The sequence below is a fragment of the Miscanthus floridulus genome, chromosome 6 (genome assembly GCF_019320115.1).
Source record: "Miscanthus floridulus cultivar M001 chromosome 6, ASM1932011v1, whole genome shotgun sequence".
Classification (NCBI taxonomy): domain Eukaryota; kingdom Viridiplantae; phylum Streptophyta; class Magnoliopsida; order Poales; family Poaceae; genus Miscanthus; species Miscanthus floridulus.
Genome location: NC_089585.1, coordinates 105,419,324 through 105,438,478, shown reverse-complemented (window position 1 = coordinate 105,438,478; position 19,155 = coordinate 105,419,324). Strand labels below are relative to the sequence as shown.

At 48.7% G+C, this 19,155-nt stretch overlaps 1 protein-coding gene and 1 long non-coding RNA gene across 9 annotated transcripts; both read left to right on the top strand.

Moving 5' to 3' along the window:
* The first annotated feature begins 78 nt into the window (after window positions 1-78).
* Window positions 79-4,382, top strand: LOC136456482 (uncharacterized). Of its 6 annotated transcripts, XR_010759439.1 has the most exons (8): window positions 81-702; window positions 812-844; window positions 953-1,032; window positions 1,138-1,181; window positions 1,693-1,772; window positions 1,881-1,924; window positions 3,017-3,100; window positions 4,075-4,382. It is a non-coding gene; the product is annotated as an uncharacterized lncRNA (long non-coding RNA). The 6 variants fall into 6 exon arrangements; XR_010759438.1 differs by having other exon boundaries at window positions 79-702; window positions 812-1,032; XR_010759440.1 differs by lacking the exon at window positions 812-844 and having other exon boundaries at window positions 906-1,032.
* A 4,682-nt stretch (window positions 4,383-9,064) lies between these two features.
* LOC136458915 (subtilisin-like protease SBT5.6) lies at window positions 9,065-16,138 on the top strand. 3 transcript variants are annotated; one of them, XM_066458823.1, is made up of 10 exons: window positions 9,065-9,279; window positions 9,488-9,582; window positions 9,712-9,809; window positions 9,996-10,172; window positions 10,257-10,368; window positions 11,679-12,243; window positions 12,328-12,428; window positions 12,511-12,868; window positions 12,995-13,208; window positions 15,894-16,138. In XM_066458823.1, exons 1-10 carry the CDS (start codon window positions 9,190-9,192, stop codon window positions 16,040-16,042), a joined length of 1,959 nt encoding a protein of 652 aa, XP_066314920.1. In that variant the 5' UTR covers window positions 9,065-9,189; the 3' UTR covers window positions 16,043-16,138. The 3 variants fall into 3 exon arrangements, with proteins under 3 accessions (XP_066314920.1, XP_066314918.1, XP_066314919.1); XM_066458821.1 differs by lacking the exon at window positions 15,894-16,138 and adding an exon at window positions 13,325-13,985; XM_066458822.1 differs by lacking the exon at window positions 15,894-16,138 and adding an exon at window positions 13,325-13,985 and having other exon boundaries at window positions 9,189-9,279; window positions 9,366-9,582.
* The last annotated feature ends 3,017 nt before the right edge of the window (window positions 16,139-19,155 follow it).

Sequence of the window (19,155 nt, the reverse complement as noted above, 5' to 3'; positions counted from 1 at the left end):
GTAAGATTTGGGGTTCAGGCTGACGGCGCGGTCTTCTTTTTTTTCTTTTTCCAGCGGCTCAGCTAGCAGCGCGTTCCCTTTCCTGCTGTCCTGCGTCTTCGCTCCACCCTCCCCGCGCTGCCCACCTTGCCCTTTGCGACGGCCGCTCGGGGGAGAGCAGGTGGGCCGCCTCGACGTCGATGATGGGTGCCCCCCCGTGCTTGGGTCCCGTCGGCAGGGAGTGTGGGAGGGACCTAGTGTGCGTCCTCGACGTCCTCGCTCGCCCCTACTGGCGCGCCCGGATTTGCCTTTTCCGCGGAAAATCCGGAGAAGTAGGTGGGGAGGCCTCGACGTCGATGACCGGTGCCCCCCCTCCTACGCTTGGGTCCTGTTGGCAGGGGGTGGGGCGCTGGATTGCCGTGGGAGGAGGCGCGCGAGATCCAGATGCGAAGGGGGCGGTAGAGGGAGGTCATCGAGTGCATCCGCCTGCCCTGAGGCCACGTTTCCACTCCAGGCAGAGGCGTCGAGTCCGAGAGCGGCGCTCGTCGCACGCCATACCCGCGTGCGCCCAGACGTGCTTCTGTGGATGACGCTGGTGTACCCGATGTACAGTGAACGGCGGCCCTTCCTATCCCCTCCGGGAAAATCGCGGGCGGCCCCGGTACGACGGCGTGCCTCACCCCTCTCTACCAGCTTCTCTTGGCACTGGTTCTGATGTTCCAGGTGAGTCGTTCCTTCCCCGTTTTCTGCCCCCAGCTGAGCTGAGGCGCCTTCACCCTCTCTCCCTCCTCGTTGCAAACCCTGACCTCTCCTTCTTCTCTCTGTTCCTTAGTTCTACACACAACAGACTTCGGTAGTCCCAACCGTAAGACACTCCATCTTGATTATTACGTGTTATTGACCGTGGCTTGTGTTGATCTTGGTAGGAGGGCTGGTTTCTTTGTGTGTGATCTCCTCCTTTGTGTGCCTGTAGTTGGACTCTCGTGGAGATGGCGTCCGTGACCTGAGGCCGTGGTAATCCCAGGTTCTTCATTAGGTGCTTTGTGAGAGAAGGTCTGTGATCTCTTTCTTGCATACATAACTACTATGAGTGGGTCGTTGCTTGGTCGACTTTCCTGTGCAGAGATTGATGTTCAGATTCTGGTTCTTTATCTTTAGGGAGCACATCGTAGGGAAAGAGGCACCGACACTCATATCTTCAGGTGTAGTTCTGTCTGATCCCCCCCCTAGGTCTTGGTTAAACTCTGTTTTGATTCGATGGTTTTCCTGTGGTTGTGTGGAATTAGGAAGATGTATTTTTGGGGCTTGCCCTTTTCCTTCACAAGTTTGATGGACTTGCTGTTGTTTTTCCTCATCTCGTAGCCTTAGGATCAGCATATTATCTTACTTTTTAGTACTTGAAATCAGGTGGTGAGTGGTGACTGGGGTTTTATAAGGCTACATGAGTTATATGCTTTGAAAACAAAATTTCTAGCACACTGGCGTTGTATGCTTTATGTGTTTTCTACCGAAATACACTTTTTTTACAGAGAATCATAGGAAAAGTTTCCTTAGCACTTTGTTAGTGGTTTTATTAGGATTATTAGAGGTCGGTCGAAAAGGAAGTAAGACACTCTGCTCTATCTTGATTGTTACGTGTTATTGCCCGTGGCTTGTGTTCTCTTGGTAGGAGGGCTGGTTTCTTTGTGTGTGATCTCCTTTGTGTGCCTGTAGTTGGACTCTCGTGGAGATGGCGTCCGTGACCTGAGGCCGTGGTAATCCCAAGTTCTTCATTAGGTTCTTTGTGAGAGAAGGTCTGTGATCTCTTTCTTGCATACATAACTACTTCTATGAGTGGGGCGTTGCTTGGTCGACTTTCTTGTGCAGAGATTGATGTTCAGATTCTGGTTTATTATCTTTAGGGAGCACATCGTAGGGAAAGAGGCACCGACACTCCTATCTTCAGGTGTAGTTCTGTCTGATCCCTCCCCCTAGGTCTTGGTTAAACTCTGTTTTGATTCGATGGTTTTCCCGTGGTTGTGTGGCATTAGGAAGATGTACTTTTGGGGTTTGCCCTTTCCCTTCACAAGTTTGATGAACTTGCTGTTGTTTTTCCTCATCTCATAGCCTTAGGATCAGCATATTATCTTACTTTTCAGTACTTGAAATCAGGTGGTGACTGGTGACTGGGGTTTTATAAGGCTACATGAGTTATATGCTTTGAAAACAAAATTTCTAGCACACTGGTGTTGTATGCTTTATGTGTTTCCTACCGAAATACATTTTTTTACAGAGAACCATAGGAAAAGTTTCCTTAGCACTTTGTTAGTGGTTCTATTAGGATTATTGGAGGTCGGTCAAAAAGGAAGTAAAGGTGTAAAATCCTTTTTCAGACTTTTTTCCATGGCTGCTGCACACTACTAGAATCCTGATTTGCGTAATAGTTCTGTAGTTGTGCCCTTAAGTTTAGTGGTGGTTTAATAACTGTATATTTAACTGAATCAGGCGCTTTAAGATCTTAGGTAAGAATGGTTTGTTTAGGTGTTTTCTTCAACAGAATAAACATAAAACATGTGCCTCGGGAAAAAAATTATCTCAGGTGCTGCTGATTGTTTGGACTATAGTACCCAAATTTTGGACTGTAGTCACAAACTTGTGCATTGCTGGTACGTGCCAGACTTGGGCACAAGACTCTTCATAGGCATCTTCCTGCATGGGTCTATTTCTTCGATTCCAATTTCTACATGTTGAGTACTTCTACAGAAGTGCAGAGCCTGAAGGCACTTGTAAACGGCTCTGATTTCGTTTTGCATATGTAGGCTTGATTTTGCATGTTCTGCTAGCTGTTCTTGAGATGCTAATATGCAGTGACGATTACCATTCTTTTCATGCCCTCTCCATTCTTACTGATCTAATGCATTTGGCATATGAGGCTACGATAACTGTTCTTTTGATGATCTCTCCATTATTCGTCTTTTTTGCTCGCGTAGAAAAAGGTACTTGTGCCTAGCCTAGCCTTAGCAAAACACTTTACTCATTGTGCTTATGTATCTTGTAGGGAAGGCTGCAGGCTCTGGTGCTGTTCTGTGGAAGTCTGGATTGCTGCTGCTTTTCCGGTGTGCGTTTGTGACACGTTTCAGCTGTAAGTCTATTGTTTGTGGTCATGATATTCATAATGTTGTAGGGCTTTGATACTTATGTGTTTTACTTCCAGTTTCTTCTGAGGATATATCTGTTTGCACCGTGTGTTGTTTGTTCATGTGTGCTTGTCTTTTGCCTACCAACTACTTTTGTAGTTATGGTTTGTATTGCGGTGATGCCCTTTTTAGTGTGTCCCCAGTATTATTTGTTACTTTCTGGCGTAGTGCAGTGCGTGCTTTCATGGCTGGTCCTTCGTTTGAGAGAGTGGCATGTTGTCGTGAAAAATGCCAGAGAAGAGAAGACGTGTCGCTATAGCACAAGGTCTGTGCTATCCTTCCACATGCCATTACTAGCGTGCGATTTATGTAATACCCTTAGCTGACCTCTGCCACTGCTTAAAATGGGTTGGGAAGGTGTTCAGGTTTCCTCAGACGCCCAGTTTTCAGTGCCGTGAATGAGAGCCCTCCTGAGTCCAGTCAGCCAAGCACGTCTGACCATACAAACGTCACTAATTAGACATTCACTGGTCAGAAAAGAGGCAGGTCTTTGATGTACTTTCCTACAGAGGCTGCCACCTCCAACAGGCGCTTCGTCGCGTGTTGGCGATGGTAGCTGCCCTTTTAGTACAGTGAATTTTTCAGGGTGATAATTTGGCCAAAACAAATCTATCGGTTCTACATTGCTTGAAATGTCTGAGTAATCTATTTTGTTCATTCGCACATGCGCACTGAAATACCTTAAAGGAGCTGAAATACTCATTCACATGTGTTAAATTCGTGTACTACTAGAACTAAGATTCCTGCTTAGTATTTATGATTTATTTCAAGGCTTTTAACATCGCATCGAATGATCTCTAGATTGCAAATTCTATTTGTAGAAGATTCTTCCTACTGCACGGTGAAATGTTGAGATGGGAATGAAGTGTATATATGAATCCGGCTGCTTACTGTTTCAATGACTTGTACCAAATTTTAGGCTGTCGAAAATGATCGTTTCTTGCATGGGTGAAAGGATGGAGATGAGTGCAAAAGGAAGTAACAAGATTCCACCGAATGAGAGTTGAGAGATAAGATTGCAAAAACATACATGTTTATTTGACAATCCCTGTGTAGTCGCAAAGTATGTAACTTAGTTGATTGTAGTCGCAAAGTATGTAACTTAGTTGATTGTAGTCGCAAAGTATGTATAGGCATAGTAGAACTATTTATTAAGAAATAGCCTTTTGAGGCTGTTATGATGTGTCATGTCTAACTGGCATATATACTATTCTTCAAATCACGGCATATATTAGCTTTTGTACTTCATATGATGGTAGGGCGCCCGAAGGGCACCAGATGTTCTAGTTTGCTTTAATTTAACTAGATTTATAGGCTCTTCTAAAAAACCCAGATTTATAGGCAATATTTAAAACATTTGTACTCAAAATAGATTTATTTTAAAAATACATTCAGTGATTCATCTATATTAATTATGTATCATAAATATTAATATTTTCTTATATATATTTAATTAAAATTAAAATTGTTTGACTTCTCAAAAAATGATAATGACATTCTTTGTAAGATGTAGGGAGTAATTTATTACTTCAAATGGAATGGATAATATATAAACATCACTGGGTAGCACTGGCAGCACACATTCACAGTTCCACACCTGACAAGAGGAATTGACTATCTGAAATTGGGCTTGATGTATGCCTCAAAGCTGCATAAAATTACTACTGCTACATGTAGGATTTGTAGACAATACTTACAACATTTGTATCTAAAAACTAGAGGAAATGCACGTGCGACACGCACGTGTCTATATCGTGTTTTCTCATGCATTGCGGTGACATAATTTTTGTATTAGCGGTGACACATTTATGTGACATAAAAATAATCTTAACCATTTATTACTTGTTTTTCAAGCAAATTCTACAAATCCTGAAGCAATCTCAAGTAGGTTTTCTATGCTGTAGCCTTTATTTTAGATAACCATTAATTTGTTTTTGTTACTAAACAATGTTAAACAGTTCGGGTAGCCTAAACTGATGTAAAACATTGCCTCCATCTGACATGAGTTAAAAGGAGGTTTCAAACGAATTCCTTAGTTTCACCCACCTTCAGACCATGGTAAATCAATAAGTAGAAATCAGGTAAAAGTAACACACCGAATTCAATAGGAATAGAAAACAATTAAAAAAGAGAAATCAGGATATATATATATATATGAATATTTGAAATTAGAAATAAAATCACCATGGTTGAGGGGCTTGCAGTATTTTTTTTGGAATCTAAACGAAGATTGATCCTTCTACATGGTCGTGGGAAAATCCATATCCCCCTTTTTTAACGTAGTTTTTTTTACTATACCCGTTGACGTAGCATTATAGACCGTATTGTTACTCTTGCTACCATCAGGATAGATCTGTCCCCTTCCTCGATTTCCCCTACATATATGGGATATTTTAAGAAATAAATGTCTTTTTTTTTGTAGCGGGATCGGGGGAAAATGGGAAAGACAATTTCACTATATTTCTTACCAATTTTTCTTGCATAAGAATAAATAGTTCATTTACCTTCTTAAGCATAGAGCACTGATATTAGCCAAGCTTATAATGCTAAAGACTCTAAAGCAGAACTGTACGCATCCATTCTACAAAATGATACACCTAATAGCCTGAATAAAGTGAACAAACAAGCAGTGAAGCCCTCAGATCACACCACAAGAACCTACACAGGAGAAGAACTGCCTATTTCATTCTGAGGTAAAGTTAGTCTCATTTACACAGAACTTTCAGAGGCATCCACAAAAACCACAAATCAACACCAGAGCGCACACTGGAAAAATAACCAGACAAGTAAATAAGCACAGAAGACAAACCTGTTTGTTCCCAATAGAACGATCAAAAAAGGAAGTTGAAATCTCCTGCAGCTGAGGTCACCAATGCCATATCACAGACACGGCACATCTATAACCGCGAAAAGCAATTCTGGGTCACAATCAAAAGACGGAGAAGCTTGTAGCTCGATCTAACGTGTAACAGAGGTACAGAGCCGCCTGCCTGCCTGCCCACTCCAAGATGCTGGCTTGCCCGGCGGCGGCGCCAGGTCGCCGCTCGGCCAGTGCGGCTGCGGTCAGGCACAAGCGGGCGCCGAGCAGCAGGAGGGCGGCCAGCAGCGCCGCCTGGCGATGCGGGTTGAAGTGGCTAGGAAGGTGTCGAGCCGCTAGGAATTGGTCTGGGATCGCAACCTTGGAGGAGATGGGATCGCTGCATTGGAAAAGTGAGAAGGAAAGATTTATGTGTTGGCTGATTGAGGGCTTGAGGGCTTTATGTCTTCAGGGCTTAACGATGGAAAGAGAGAGGCTTGGGTCAGGACTCGGGAGGGCCGGAGGGGCGATGTGGGTACGGCGAGCGGGTATAGGAGAACTATTTGGTGAAAAAAAAACACGAGGGAGGAGACGTCAGGAACGCGCGTAAGACGTAAGATTACTGGTGGCCCACCATCAAATTAATATCTGCCATTAGATCTAATGACAAGAAATCATCCAACGGTTCTAACAGGAGGTGGGTATGAAATTTTGGGTGACATGTATTTTTCAATTCCTTCGCTCTTTTATAGTATAGATATAGATATTTTAATAATATATTTAGTGATTCATCTAACTATATTAATTATGTATCATAAATATTAATATTTTCTTATATATACTTAATTAAAGTTAAAATTGTTTGACTTATGGAAGACGAGAATGACACCTTTGTAAGATGGAGGGAGCAATTTATTACTTCAAATGGGATGGATAATATATAAACATAACTGGGTAGCACTGGCAGCACACATTCACAGTTCCACACCTTACAAGAGGAATTGACTGTATCTGAAATTGGTCTTGATGTATGCCTCAAAGCTGCATAAAAATACTACTTCTACATGTAGGAAGTGTACACCACTGCTTTACAACTGTACACTTTGCATCGTAAATTTGTGATCGTCTTTGTCAATGGAACTGCTAGCACCCGGACGTCCCATCCAGACGTTAGCGTCCAGACGCTCACGCTGTTGCCCCTGCACGTGCGCCCGCCCGCAACCAATCCGCTCCCCACACGCATGCATGCGAGCCTACTTCCATTGGGATGCCCCCCCCCCCTCCACGCACGTCTGACACGCCCGCACCTCGCGCCACCGCGCCTCATCCCCATCCGTTTGCCTCGTCCCCGCAGGAGTACCCCCACCCCGTTGTGCCCCCGACGACGGCTCCGCTCCCCAACACGCTCCTGTCCCCCTTCCCCAACGCACCCCGTTCCCCACCGCGCCACTGTCCCAAAAGATCATGAAACACTTCTACTGCAACTTTGTAAAAACATATGAAAAAACTATGTAGTGCAACATCGGTTTGTAAATACTACAACATCGAAAAAATATGTAGTGCAACAATGAAAAACATGCACTGTAAACATCGAAAAATATCTACTGCAACAACGAAAAAAATGTGTACTGCAACATCGAAAAAATGTGTACTGCAACATCAAAAAATTATGCTGCAACATTCGAAAAAATGTACTGCAACATCTCAAGCAGTAGTACCGCAACATCGCAAAAACATCTGTTGCAACATCTAAAAAAATCATTGCAACACGGCGAGATCTGACTCCCGAGCTCACCGGAACCCTATCCATCGCCGCATCCCTCAGATCCAGAGGAGGAGGAGGGCTCAGATCCAGAGGAGGAGAAGGAGGAGGAGGAGGAGGAGGAGAAGCATGGCTCAGATCCAGATCCCTCCGCGACCTACCTTGTCGGAGCCATCGCCGTCGTCCTTGTCTCCGGTGGGGATGCGGGAGCCGGGTCGCAGGGAGCGTGGGGTGCATGGAGGTCGTGGAGGGGCGAGGGACTGAGAGAGGAAGGGAGCGAGCTCGCCTACGTGGGCGCGGTGTCCCCGTCCCGGGGACGGCCCAGAAAGCAGGCAGAAAAGCGGGGGGAGAGCGAGTGCGGGGGAGCGGGCATATGGCATGCAGTGATGCTTGTGGGTATCACAAGTACTCCATCTAGATTAGCACGAGGAATCGGCCCGAGTAAAAACATGATATATACTGCTACTGATGACGAGAGGCCCAAACGGTATTGGCGCTTTGTATTCGGAAGCATCTCATCATCACCACTGTACACGAAAGCAATGGGCACCCTTGTTTATATTCAAGTCATAAACCGTTGGCATCCATGCAGCTAGAGCACGCGTGAAGACGACGGCCGGCTGGTGCTGATACGATCGCGTGGATTATTACTGCTGGTTAGTTTGGTGTGAGAGAAAAATACTATTTTGGCTGCGAACGTGCTGTGGGCCGTCGGGTCGGTTTCTCGTTTCCATCGTCAAACCATGGCGGAATCTATATATAATCATCGTGCGTGCTCGATGCAGGACAAAGGGTGATAGCTACGCCTACGCGTCGATGTGAATGTTGAGATTACACAGCGTGACAGGCAACTTGCTAGAACTCGAGTTGAGGATGGAGTGGAGGCGTCCTTTTCCTACGTTTTTTATTTGCTTTGTGACTCTAAGTTACCTTTCAAACAGGGCATATTCCGCTGTCGATGGAACTTATGGTCCATGACCATGAGTTAATGCTAATGCATGGGGAGATTTGCCTCGGAAACCTTTGCCTGAAAATGAAAGAAGAGCGAGTTCTGAACATTTACATGGCCTGAACTACTACGACACAGTACAAGCCATATAGCGAACGAAAGGTTGACAGTACATATGTGCAAGATTCCCAAGTTCGCTGCAACTTGAAGCTGCAAGCAAAGATTCTCCGTATCTCGAGGAAAAGATTCGTGTACAGATCCAAGTGCAGAGAGGGGGGCCGGGAGTGAGGGACAACTGACAAGCTACGGAAAAAATATAGCGAAGTTATAATAATGGATTAAAAAAAAGATAAGCTGATGCCATCATCTCAGAGGGACATTCGGACTCGCGGCAGCCCATGTCCGCCTCTCTCTCTGCTCCCCTATCCATCGCCTCCAAGGCCTGGCCGCGCCTCTGATTGTATATAAAAACAGCTCCCGAGCAGCCAATTTGCGCATCGGCACGCGAGGCGTTCAGAGGAAGAAGATGAGAGGAGCATCGGCTTTGCCGAGCCTTCTCCTCGTCCTCACCCTCTCTTCCTTTTGCAATGTCTCTGCCTCCACAGAGCAAGATCAGGTCATCTTCATTCAGTTCACTCCGCCGTGTTTCTTCTTTCCTGCTCATTCCTCCAAATTTTCGATGGATTATGCTGGCAAAGCCAGACTGTAGGTTTTATCTAGTGCCTGTTGTGCACAGCAAGTGGAGAAGAAGAGCCATGGAGAGTAGACTACATGGATGGATTATGCTGGTAAATAAAGCTTTTATTGCGTGCTATTATGAGCAGGTCTATATAGTGTACCTGGGAGAGCACGCCGGAGCGAAGGCGGAGGAAGCAATCCTGGAGGATCATCACACGCTGCTACTCTACGTCAAGAGCAGGTAACTAACTACAGTGCAGCCAGCAGCAGCGAGATATATGGCATGCGCTCGTGATGCTCGCAGACGCTGACAAAGATGAACTTCATATAACCAATCACTCACGCATGCTCTATGAAATGGTTGAACCAGTGAGGAAGAGGCACGGGCGTCGCTGCTGTACAGCTACAAGCACACCCTCAATGGCTTCGCGGCTATCCTCTCCCGGGAAGAGGCCACGAAACTATCTGGTACATGTGTACAGAAAACAGTGTGGAGGAGGAGATTTTGCATTATATTATAGGAGTACATGTTTTCGTATATATATTTTCTTGTCTAGTACAGGTTGCGCAAAAAAAAATTGTCTAGTACAGTTCTTGATTTGTAAGCTTAGTTTTGGTTGATCCGTGACTTTTGCGCACACTGACGCCCTGCAGAGAGGAGCGAGGTGGTGTCTGCCTTCCGGAGCGAGGGGAGGTGGGCGCCGCATACCACGAGGTCTTGGCAGTTTCTGGGCTTCGAGGAAGGGCTCATCAATCCTCCCGACGGCAGGGAATGGCTGCCGTCCCTCGACAAATCCAGCGAGGACATCATCGTCGGCATCCTCGACTCCGGTGAGATTGAGCGCGCTCCATCATCCACGCATCGCCTTCGTCGTTTCAATCATGTCTTGATTTGCTTGCTTGCACTGGCCGCAGGGATTTGGCCGGAGTCGAGGAGCTTCAGCGACCAAGGGCTCGGGCCGGTGCCAACACGGTGGAAAGGGGCGTGCCAAGGCGGAGATTCCTTCAGCTCCTCGTCCTGTAACAGGTCAGCAATCGCGCACACGAGTGCTGACCACCCCATTTTCTTTCTCCCGACGTCTACGTGACATCTTTTACCGGTCACTCCTTTGTTGATAACGTATATAAACGAACTATCGGCCGGCAGCGACCCAAAGTCCGTATAAAAGATCCACAATGGGGCTGAAATGCCGATGCTGAAACCCTCTTTTTCGTCGTCAGCCTCGATGCTTACCCATTGCAGAAATATACAGCCTCGTTTCGGCCGAAACGATCGTGGATTATAAGCCAGAAGTACTGCTGGCTGGTTTGGTGTAAGAGAAAAATATTGTTGCAGCTTATAATCCACGATCGTATAAGTCGAAACGAACGAGGTGATATTCAAGCATCCGAGAACATACTTCGGTGCTTACTATCTGTGATCCCACCTGTATGTGTCGTGATAAGAGAATAAAGTGACATCACTTGTATTAATTGCCTGCTGTAATATGGCTCCACGGCTAAAGCTCACCACTGCAGCTCAAGCGGAAATGGAGCATCGGGCTGACACACACATTTTTCAGCATCGACTATCACATGTTCGCTGGTCGGTGCTGGTGCTGGTTTAGGCTGGCTGGTGCTGTTTTTTTATGAGAGAAAAATACTGTTGGCTGATTAAATAAGCCTAGCTGGAACCAATAAGTGAACAGAGAGTATATATGTTGTATATGTTGCGGTGCTATCACTACGCGCTCTTGTGTCGGGACCATGGCGCAGCAGACTGCAGACGTCCAAACAAACCAGTCCCGGGAGCTCGCGCGGGCCAATCATAGAGGAGGAGAGCCAGGCTCTTGGCGTTTTCTAACGAATCTTGCCGCCTCCTTTGTGCCGTGTAGCCATTGTTTGCAGCCTTGCACCATGCATGCACGGAGACAGACAAACGGTGGCAACTATCGAGACGTGACCTTCGCATGCGTACAAACTCCTGTCCATCAGATTATAGATATTTTTCTCTGAAGAAGATGCTGCAGATCGAGTAGTTACCCTACCCCCGTGATATCATTCTCGAGATGGGTACCAACACAACAAAGATCCCGGGTTGTCAGAGGTTCCTTCCTCGATTATCTTTTTTTTTCCTTTTTGATGTGACCAACCTTGTCGCTCCTGCATGCAAACCGAGTTGGTGCCCCCGCACGCCGTACCCGTGATGCATGTTGGTCCATCCAAAAGATCGTGACAGTGTCACCAGTGCCCTCTGACTATAACTGAGATTCTAGTCAACGCTATACCCACCACGATCTCACTCTCACTTTTCTGCCTGACAAAAAGGTTTTGACTGGAGTCAATTGGAGCACGCAGGAAAATCATAGGTGCGCGATACTACCTCAAGGCCTACGAGGCGCACTACAACGGGCTCAACACCACGTACGCCTTCCGCTCCCCGCGCGACCACGACGGGCACGGCACCCACACGGCGTCCACCGTGGCCGGCCGCACCGTGCCGGGCGTGTCCGCGCTGGGCGGGTTCGCGAACGGGACGGCCTCGGGCGGGGCGCCGCTGGCGCGCCTGGCCGTCTACAAGGTGTGCTGGCCCATCCCGGGGCCCAACCCCAACATCGAGAACACCTGCTTCGAGGCCGACATGCTGGCCGCCATGGACGACGCGGTCGGCGACGGCGTCGACGTCATGAGCGTCTCCATCGGATCCTCGGGGGCCCCGCTGCGGTTCGCGGACGACGGCATCGCGCTGGGGGCGCTGCACGCCGCCAAGCGCGGCGTCGTGGTCTCGTGCAGCGGCGGGAACTCCGGGCCCAAGCCGGCCACCGTGTCCAACCTCGCGCCGTGGATGCTCACGGTGGCCGCCAGCAGCATCGACCGCGCCTTCCACTCCCCGATCAAGCTTGGCAATGGTGTGATGGTCATGGTGAGCACTGCAAGCGAATTGGCATGCATCAGTTGCAATTGGAGAGACATGTGACTTAATTTGTTTTTAATTCTCTCGAGACAGGGTCAAACTGTAACACCATACCAGCTGCCCGGCGACAAGCCCTATCCTTTGGTTTATGCAGCAGACGCAGTTGTTCCTGGGACTCCTGCTAATGTTTCCAAGTAAGCAATCAACCGCACTAACCTCTCTTATAGTAACGATGGTGAATAGTGCTAAGTGCTTTAGCATGGTTCCACGACGCAGCCAATGCCTGCCCAACTCCCTGTCGAGCGACAAGGTGCGAGGCAAGATCGTCGTGTGCTTTAGGGGCGCTGGGCTGCGAGTGGAAAAGGGCCTGGAGGTGAAGCGCGCGGGCGGCGCCGCCATTCTGCTCGGCAACCCAGCGGCCTCCGGCTCCGAGGTCCCCGTCGACGCGCACGTCCTCCCGGGTACCGCGGTCGCCGCGGCCGATGCCAACACCATCCTCAGCTACATCAACTCCAGCTCCAGCCCGACTGCTGTGCTGGACCCCTCGAGGACCGTCGTGAACGTCCGGCCGTCGCCGGTGATGGCGCAGTTCTCGTCGCGTGGGCCCAACGTCCTGGAGCCCAGCATTCTCAAGGTACGTAACGTGCAGCGTCTTAGATACAGTAATAATAACTGGTGTAAACAAATATGACACGCCAAACTTTGCCCCAGAGCAGAAGTAAGTAGTACGCGCTAACTTTACCGTTTGCCCTCGACGCAGCCGGACATTACGGCGCCGGGGCTGAACATCCTGGCGGCGTGGAGCGAGGCGTCGTCACCGACGAAACTCGACGGCGACCACCGCGTAGTCCAGTACAACATCATGTCGGGGACGTCCATGTCGTGCCCGCACGTCTCCGCCGCCGCCGTCCTCGTCAAGGCCGCGCACCCCGACTGGAGCTCCGCCGCAATCCGATCGGCCATCATGACCACTGGTAAACGTCGTCTCACGCCATCAAAGGCAGCCGCCCTGCCGCATCTCTCTGAGGTTTCTGAACAGAACACTGAACCGAGCGAGCTCGTGCTGATGCTGTGAGTTCCATAATTCCAGCCACGACCAACAACGCGGAAGGCGGCCCACTAATGAACGGGGACGGCTCGGTGGCGGGGCCCATGGACTACGGCTCGGGCCACATCCGGCCCAAGCACGCGCTGGACCCGGGCCTCGTGTATGACGCGTCGTACCAGGACTACCTGCTCTTCGCGTGCGCCAGCGCCGGTTCCCAGCTCGACCGCTCGGTGCCGTGCCCGGCGCGCCCGCCGCCGCCCTACCAGCTGAACCACCCCTCCGTGGCCGTGCACGGCCTCAACGGCTCGGTGACCGTGCACCGGACGGTCACCAACGTCGGCCCCGGCGAGGCACGGTACACCGTCGCCGTGGTCGAGCCCGCGGGCGTCTCCGTCAAGGTCTCGCCGAAACGGCTCAGCTTTGCGCGGGCCGGCGAGGAGAAGGCGTTCAGGATAAGGTTGGAGGCGAAGGGGAGAAGTAGCGGCGGACGCGTAGTGAGAGGGCAGTTCGTGGCGGGCTCGTATGCGTGGAGCGATGGCGCCCATGTCGTGAGGAGCCCCGTTGTGGTTCTTGTCGCGTGACCATCATTTGGTAGCTAGTAGTAGTGGCTCGCGCCGACAGAAAATTGAAGGATAACTATAGCCATACCATGTTTGTCTTGGGTATAATATGAGCTTGGCCCATATAATATTTAATAAATCAAATAAAATTTTATGGTACGTAACATTAAGTGTTGTATGGCTTAATATCATACGGAATTTTGACTGAACGCTGACTCAGTTTATATGATTGGAAATTATTCATTTAAATTGAGAAGCTGAGAAAAGGATAAAGGCGTGCCACACGCGCGCGCGTGCCGCTGCCGGGCCGGGCGGGCGTGGCCAGTCTTTTGCCACTTAATCCACATAACAACGGGAGTTACACCCCTTGATGATGGAGGCGACCTGATGGCGGAAGTTACCGTCCTTTCCGCTTCCGTCTCCGTCTTCTGGGATTCTTCGCTGCCTCTCTCCTTCCCGTCGCACCCATATATCCGAGTCCTCCGTCAGTCAAAAAACCACTCCCGAGAGAGCCACAGATCAGTAGTTTTCTGGCTTCCCCGTCCCACCACATATCAGTAGTTTCCTGGCTTCCCCGTCCCGTAACTCTGCGCGCACGGAATAGCGGGAGAGCAGGTGCCTCCGGAACCCTCGTCCGCCTGAGAACCCTGCACGGTGTGAGCGGCGATTAGTTTTTTGGGAGCGATCCGTGACTGTTCGTCCACGTACATCATCTTCTCGGTGATTGCCTGCAGAACGTCAAGACGTCTTCTTCCTGGTGATCCGTTCGTGGGACTGCACTGCGAATATCTTCTAGCATCGACTGTGGTCCACGACTTCGAGCAACGCACTATGTCGACTAGTGCGAATGGAGCCTCCGATGCCCTTGGCATGGGACCCTCTGCTGAGTACAGTCTAATCTCTGTGATTTCTGTACTTTGTGTTTTTACTGTATTCATCAGTATGTCATCTCTGCATGCTGTAGTATTCATAAGAAATATACACATGCACATATATGTCATCACAAACTTGCTGATGTTATTTTCTAGATTAAACTGATAATGAAATTACATAAATTCCTAACAATCCAAAAACCTAATCTTAGGCAATTTTCTGTCAGTGGTTTTGCTGCTGCTTTGAAGCCAAATAATTTTGATGTCAAGAATTTTATGATATGGCGTGCCAAGATGGTATTGTGGTTGACTGCGATGAACTGCTTTCACGCTGCATAGGGAAAGCCTGAACAGTTTACTCCTAATAAGAAGAAAAAGTTATTGGCTGTCGATAACCTATTTCGAGGCGCCGTGATTAGTGCACTTCATCCCAAATATGAGAAAAACTATATATCTTGCACATCAGGCAAAGAGTTATGGGATGCTCTTGAGGCAAAGTTTAGGGTTTCTGATGTTGGCAGTGAGATGTACCTTATAGAGCAGTTGTATGACTATAAAATTGTTGAAAACCGTTCTGTGGTCAAACAGGCTCATGAGATACAGGCGCTAGCGAAGGAACTAGAACATTTCTCATGTTTGTTGCCCGATAAGTTTGTGGCTAGCGGTATAATCGCTAAGCTACCATCTTCTTGGAGAAATTTTGCTACTTCTCTAAAACACAAGAGACAAGAGTTTAGCGTGGCTGAGCTTATTGGATCTCTTGATGTTGAGGAGAGGGCGAGAGCAAAAGACAATCGTGAAAAAGGAGTTGAGTCTTTCGCCACCAATATGGTGTAGAGAAAAAACTCATTTGCATCTCGTAATAAAAAAGAACATGCAAGAGAACAACAATGCAAAGCCTAAGCAAACTGCACAGTTTAAGAAGAAAAACAACAAGAAAGGTGGAGGTTATTTTATTTGCGGGAGTGATGCGCATTGGGCAAGTGCGTGCCCAGACTACAAATATAAGCAAGAAAATAAATCAGTAAACGTGGTCATTAGCGAGACTAGAGGAGGAACATTTGGATATGGTAATTCTTTACCCTTTGTTCTTTAGTTTGTCTTTCACCTAAGTGGTGGATGGACAGCGGTGCTAATATTTATGTGTGTGCTGATGTTTCTTTGTTTATTTTCTATCAGGCTGGCAGGAGTGGAGTCTTGCTGATGGGAAACGGTTCGTATGCGTGTGTTCTTGGTGCTGTCACGGTCGTTCTGAAGTTTACTTTAGAAAAGACGGTGTTGTTAAAGAACGTGCAGCATGTTCCCTCCATAAAAAAGAACCTTGTTAGCGCTTCTCAGATGTGTCGCGATGGCTTTAAAATTATGCTTGAGTCCAATAAATGTGTTGTGTCGAGACATAGAACATTTGTTGGAAAAGATTATGATTGTGGAGGCTTATTCCGCTTATCTTTGCTTGATGATGTGTGTAATAAAGTAGTGAACAATGCTAATGTTTCGGATGAGTCGAATATATGGCATTCATGACTTTGTCATATTAATTTTGGCTGTCTCACGCGGCTTGCAAATCTGAATTTAATCTCGAAATTTAACTTAGTCAAAGATTCTAAGTGCCAGGTGTTTGTGCAATCGAAGCAACCGCGCAAGCCTCACAAGGCTGCTGAGGCGAGAAACTTGGCACCATTAGAACTCGTTCATTCTGATTTATGTAAAATAAATGGTGAATTGACTAAAGGCGGTAGACGATACTTCATGACATTTATAGACAATTGCACTAGATTTTGCTGCGTGTATTTGCTGAAAACAAAAGATGAAGCGTTGCATTATTTTAAGGTTTATAAAGCTGAGGTAGAAAATCAACTTGAGAAGAAAATCAAGCATTTGCGGTCCGATCACGGGGGAGAATATTTCTCAAATGAATTTTCTAAGTTTTACGCGGTGCATGGAATTATTCATGAGAGGACACCACCATACTCACCATAGTCTAATGGGATTGCAGAGGGAAAGAACCGTACTTTAACTGATTTAGTCAATGCCTTGTTGGAGACTACAGAACTATCTAAAAAATTGTGGGGTGATGCTATATTGACAGCGTGTCATGTCCTGAATAGAGTACCTACAAAGAACAAAGAAATCACACCATTCGAGAAATGCGAGAAGAAGAGATTAAATCTCTCTTACCTACGAACTTGGAGTTGTTTGGCAAAGGTGAATGTGCTAATAAACAAAAAGCAAAAGCTTGGACCAAACACTGTTGATGGTGTCTGTGGGGGTATTAACCCCTATACCCTTACGGCTAAACTTGGGCTGGCCCAGATCGATGGGTTCAGTCCACCCGAAAGGCGACGTGCGGCCCAGTTAACCTGATCGGAGTCCCGCACAAGGAATCAAGATGGATTTGGCGACCAAGCAGGATCCTGGTCGGTTAGAATATGAATCCTTATCCGGCCACATATGGCAATTGTAACTGACTAGGATTAGTTTCCAGATCTGTAACCCTGCCCCCCGGATTATATAAGGCGGGCAGGGGACCCCTCTAAAAGACATCTTTCATTGACATACAGCAATACAAATCAGACGCAGGACGTAGGTATTACGCCTTCTTGGCGGCCGAACCTGGATAAAACCTCGTGTCTATCTTGCATCACCGTCTTGTTTGGGGCTTGCGCATCTGTCTGCCGATAATCTACTACCTTGGGCATACCCCTAGGTAGACTGCCGACCATATTTCGTCGACAGTGGCGCGCCAGGTAGGGGGTGTGCGTACTGCTCTCCAAGCAAATAAGATGGTCATCATCTCCGGCTCCATGGCTACGCCCGACGGCCTCACGTTCACCATCGGCCAGATCACCTGGACCACCAGCTCCGACGACTCCATCGCCATGACCACGGAGGAGGCATGGATTCAGCCTGCGCCGATGACTACTTCACCTGCATCGGCTACGGCTCCGACCACGGTGAACACGGCTCTGACCACGGTGAACACGGCTCCGACCACGATGGACCTGGCTCCGACCATGGGACATCTGGCTCCGACCACGCCTACAGCCACGCCAACAACCCGTCGTCCGCTTCCCCGCTACAGAGGGAAACAGATCGACAACACCGACCTGCTCGACTCCGTCGATCGGGTCGGCATCCAACTCGCTGAAACCCTGGCTCTGGTAAGTACGATTCAAATCCAACCTAACGAGCAGGTAACAGCTCTCCACGACAGATCTATCCGACCAGCTCGGACCAGTCGTCCTGTGCGACTTGGAACAGATCTTGTGGTCGTATCAACTCCTGAGGGGCGTTTCGCTCATCGCCGGCCAAACATCGCGATGGGTCTCTGACTCTGCGAGTACGAAGCCCCGACGGAGAACCACCAGGTCCAGCCATACGGCCTGCAAAACGCTACCTCCAGCTACGCGTACAACCTGCGACGCCGCTCGGATCTGTGTCCTGTACACCGATCTCGGCCGAAGCCATGCAACATCGTCAACATGGTCCGGATTGAAGATTATCAGGAAGGATCCGTCCACACAGTCCGAGAGGGTGACTCCAGCTCCTCATCCGGCATCGCGTCCAACGCATCTGTCCACACCGAGCTTCAGCGTTACGAAGATGAAGGCGTCAAATACGATCTGGATCTACCAGACCACGCCCTGGTTTTCCCCCAATTTCCGTCTTTCCCGCCAAGACGAGGGGATTTGATCCATGTTGTCAGCAACGACGAGCCGCCAGCAGTTGGCGAAACAGAACAAGAAAAGAATGCACGCGAAGCACGCAATATTGACCGGTTTAATCGCTGACAAATCGAAGCTGAAGCAGACCAGGAGGCACGACGCATAAGGCTCCGACCATGTGACCTCAACAATGCTTTCGACAGGGTAGGGGACAAACAAGTCTTCAAGACCCCAAGCACCAACGTAGCCGTCGCCATGGCGACAATGCAGCGGCTGCCCAACACTCCCGAGACTCAAGTAATCCGTGATGACATACAAGCTTATCTGACGGCTGCTATGGCTCAGACCACGGAGATGAACCAAGCCCGAGCTCCATCCGTTTCTGTCAAATCAAGCCACAGCCGCCAATACTCAAGTCGTTCACAGCCACTCAACCAACGTGGCTCGCGCAATAACGACCCATCAGACAACCGTCAAGGCGGAAACGGTGGTCACGATGGTGGTCGGGACGACAACCGCCGCCGGAAGGATAACCGCCACGACGTTCGAGGCGACAACCGCCGAGATAACCGCGACAATCGCCGTGATAACCACGGTCGCAGGGCTAATCCAGATGGCAATCGAGATCGCCGCGATGGCAATAACGATCTCCGCCATTACCTCGGGGGACGTGATCTGCGTGCTCGCATCAACCAGAGAGCCGACGATCGTGCATCCCATGAAAGCTATCGCCGTATGGAGTACGACACCGCCCACGGTCCGCCGGGTCTAAAGCA

Excerpts from the sequence above, each read along its gene's own strand:
- LOC136458915 (XM_066458821.1), top strand. The coding sequence starts at position 9,190 with ATGAGAGGAGCATCGGCTTTGCCGAGCCTTCTCCTCGTCCTCACCCTC. Across the intron at positions 9,583-9,711 it reads CTACTCTACGTCAAGAGCAG|TGAGGAAGAGGCACGGGCGT; the intron begins GTAACTAACTAC and ends TGGTTGAACCAG. Across the intron at positions 9,810-9,995 it reads AGAGGCCACGAAACTATCTG|AGAGGAGCGAGGTGGTGTCT; the intron begins GTACATGTGTAC and ends GACGCCCTGCAG.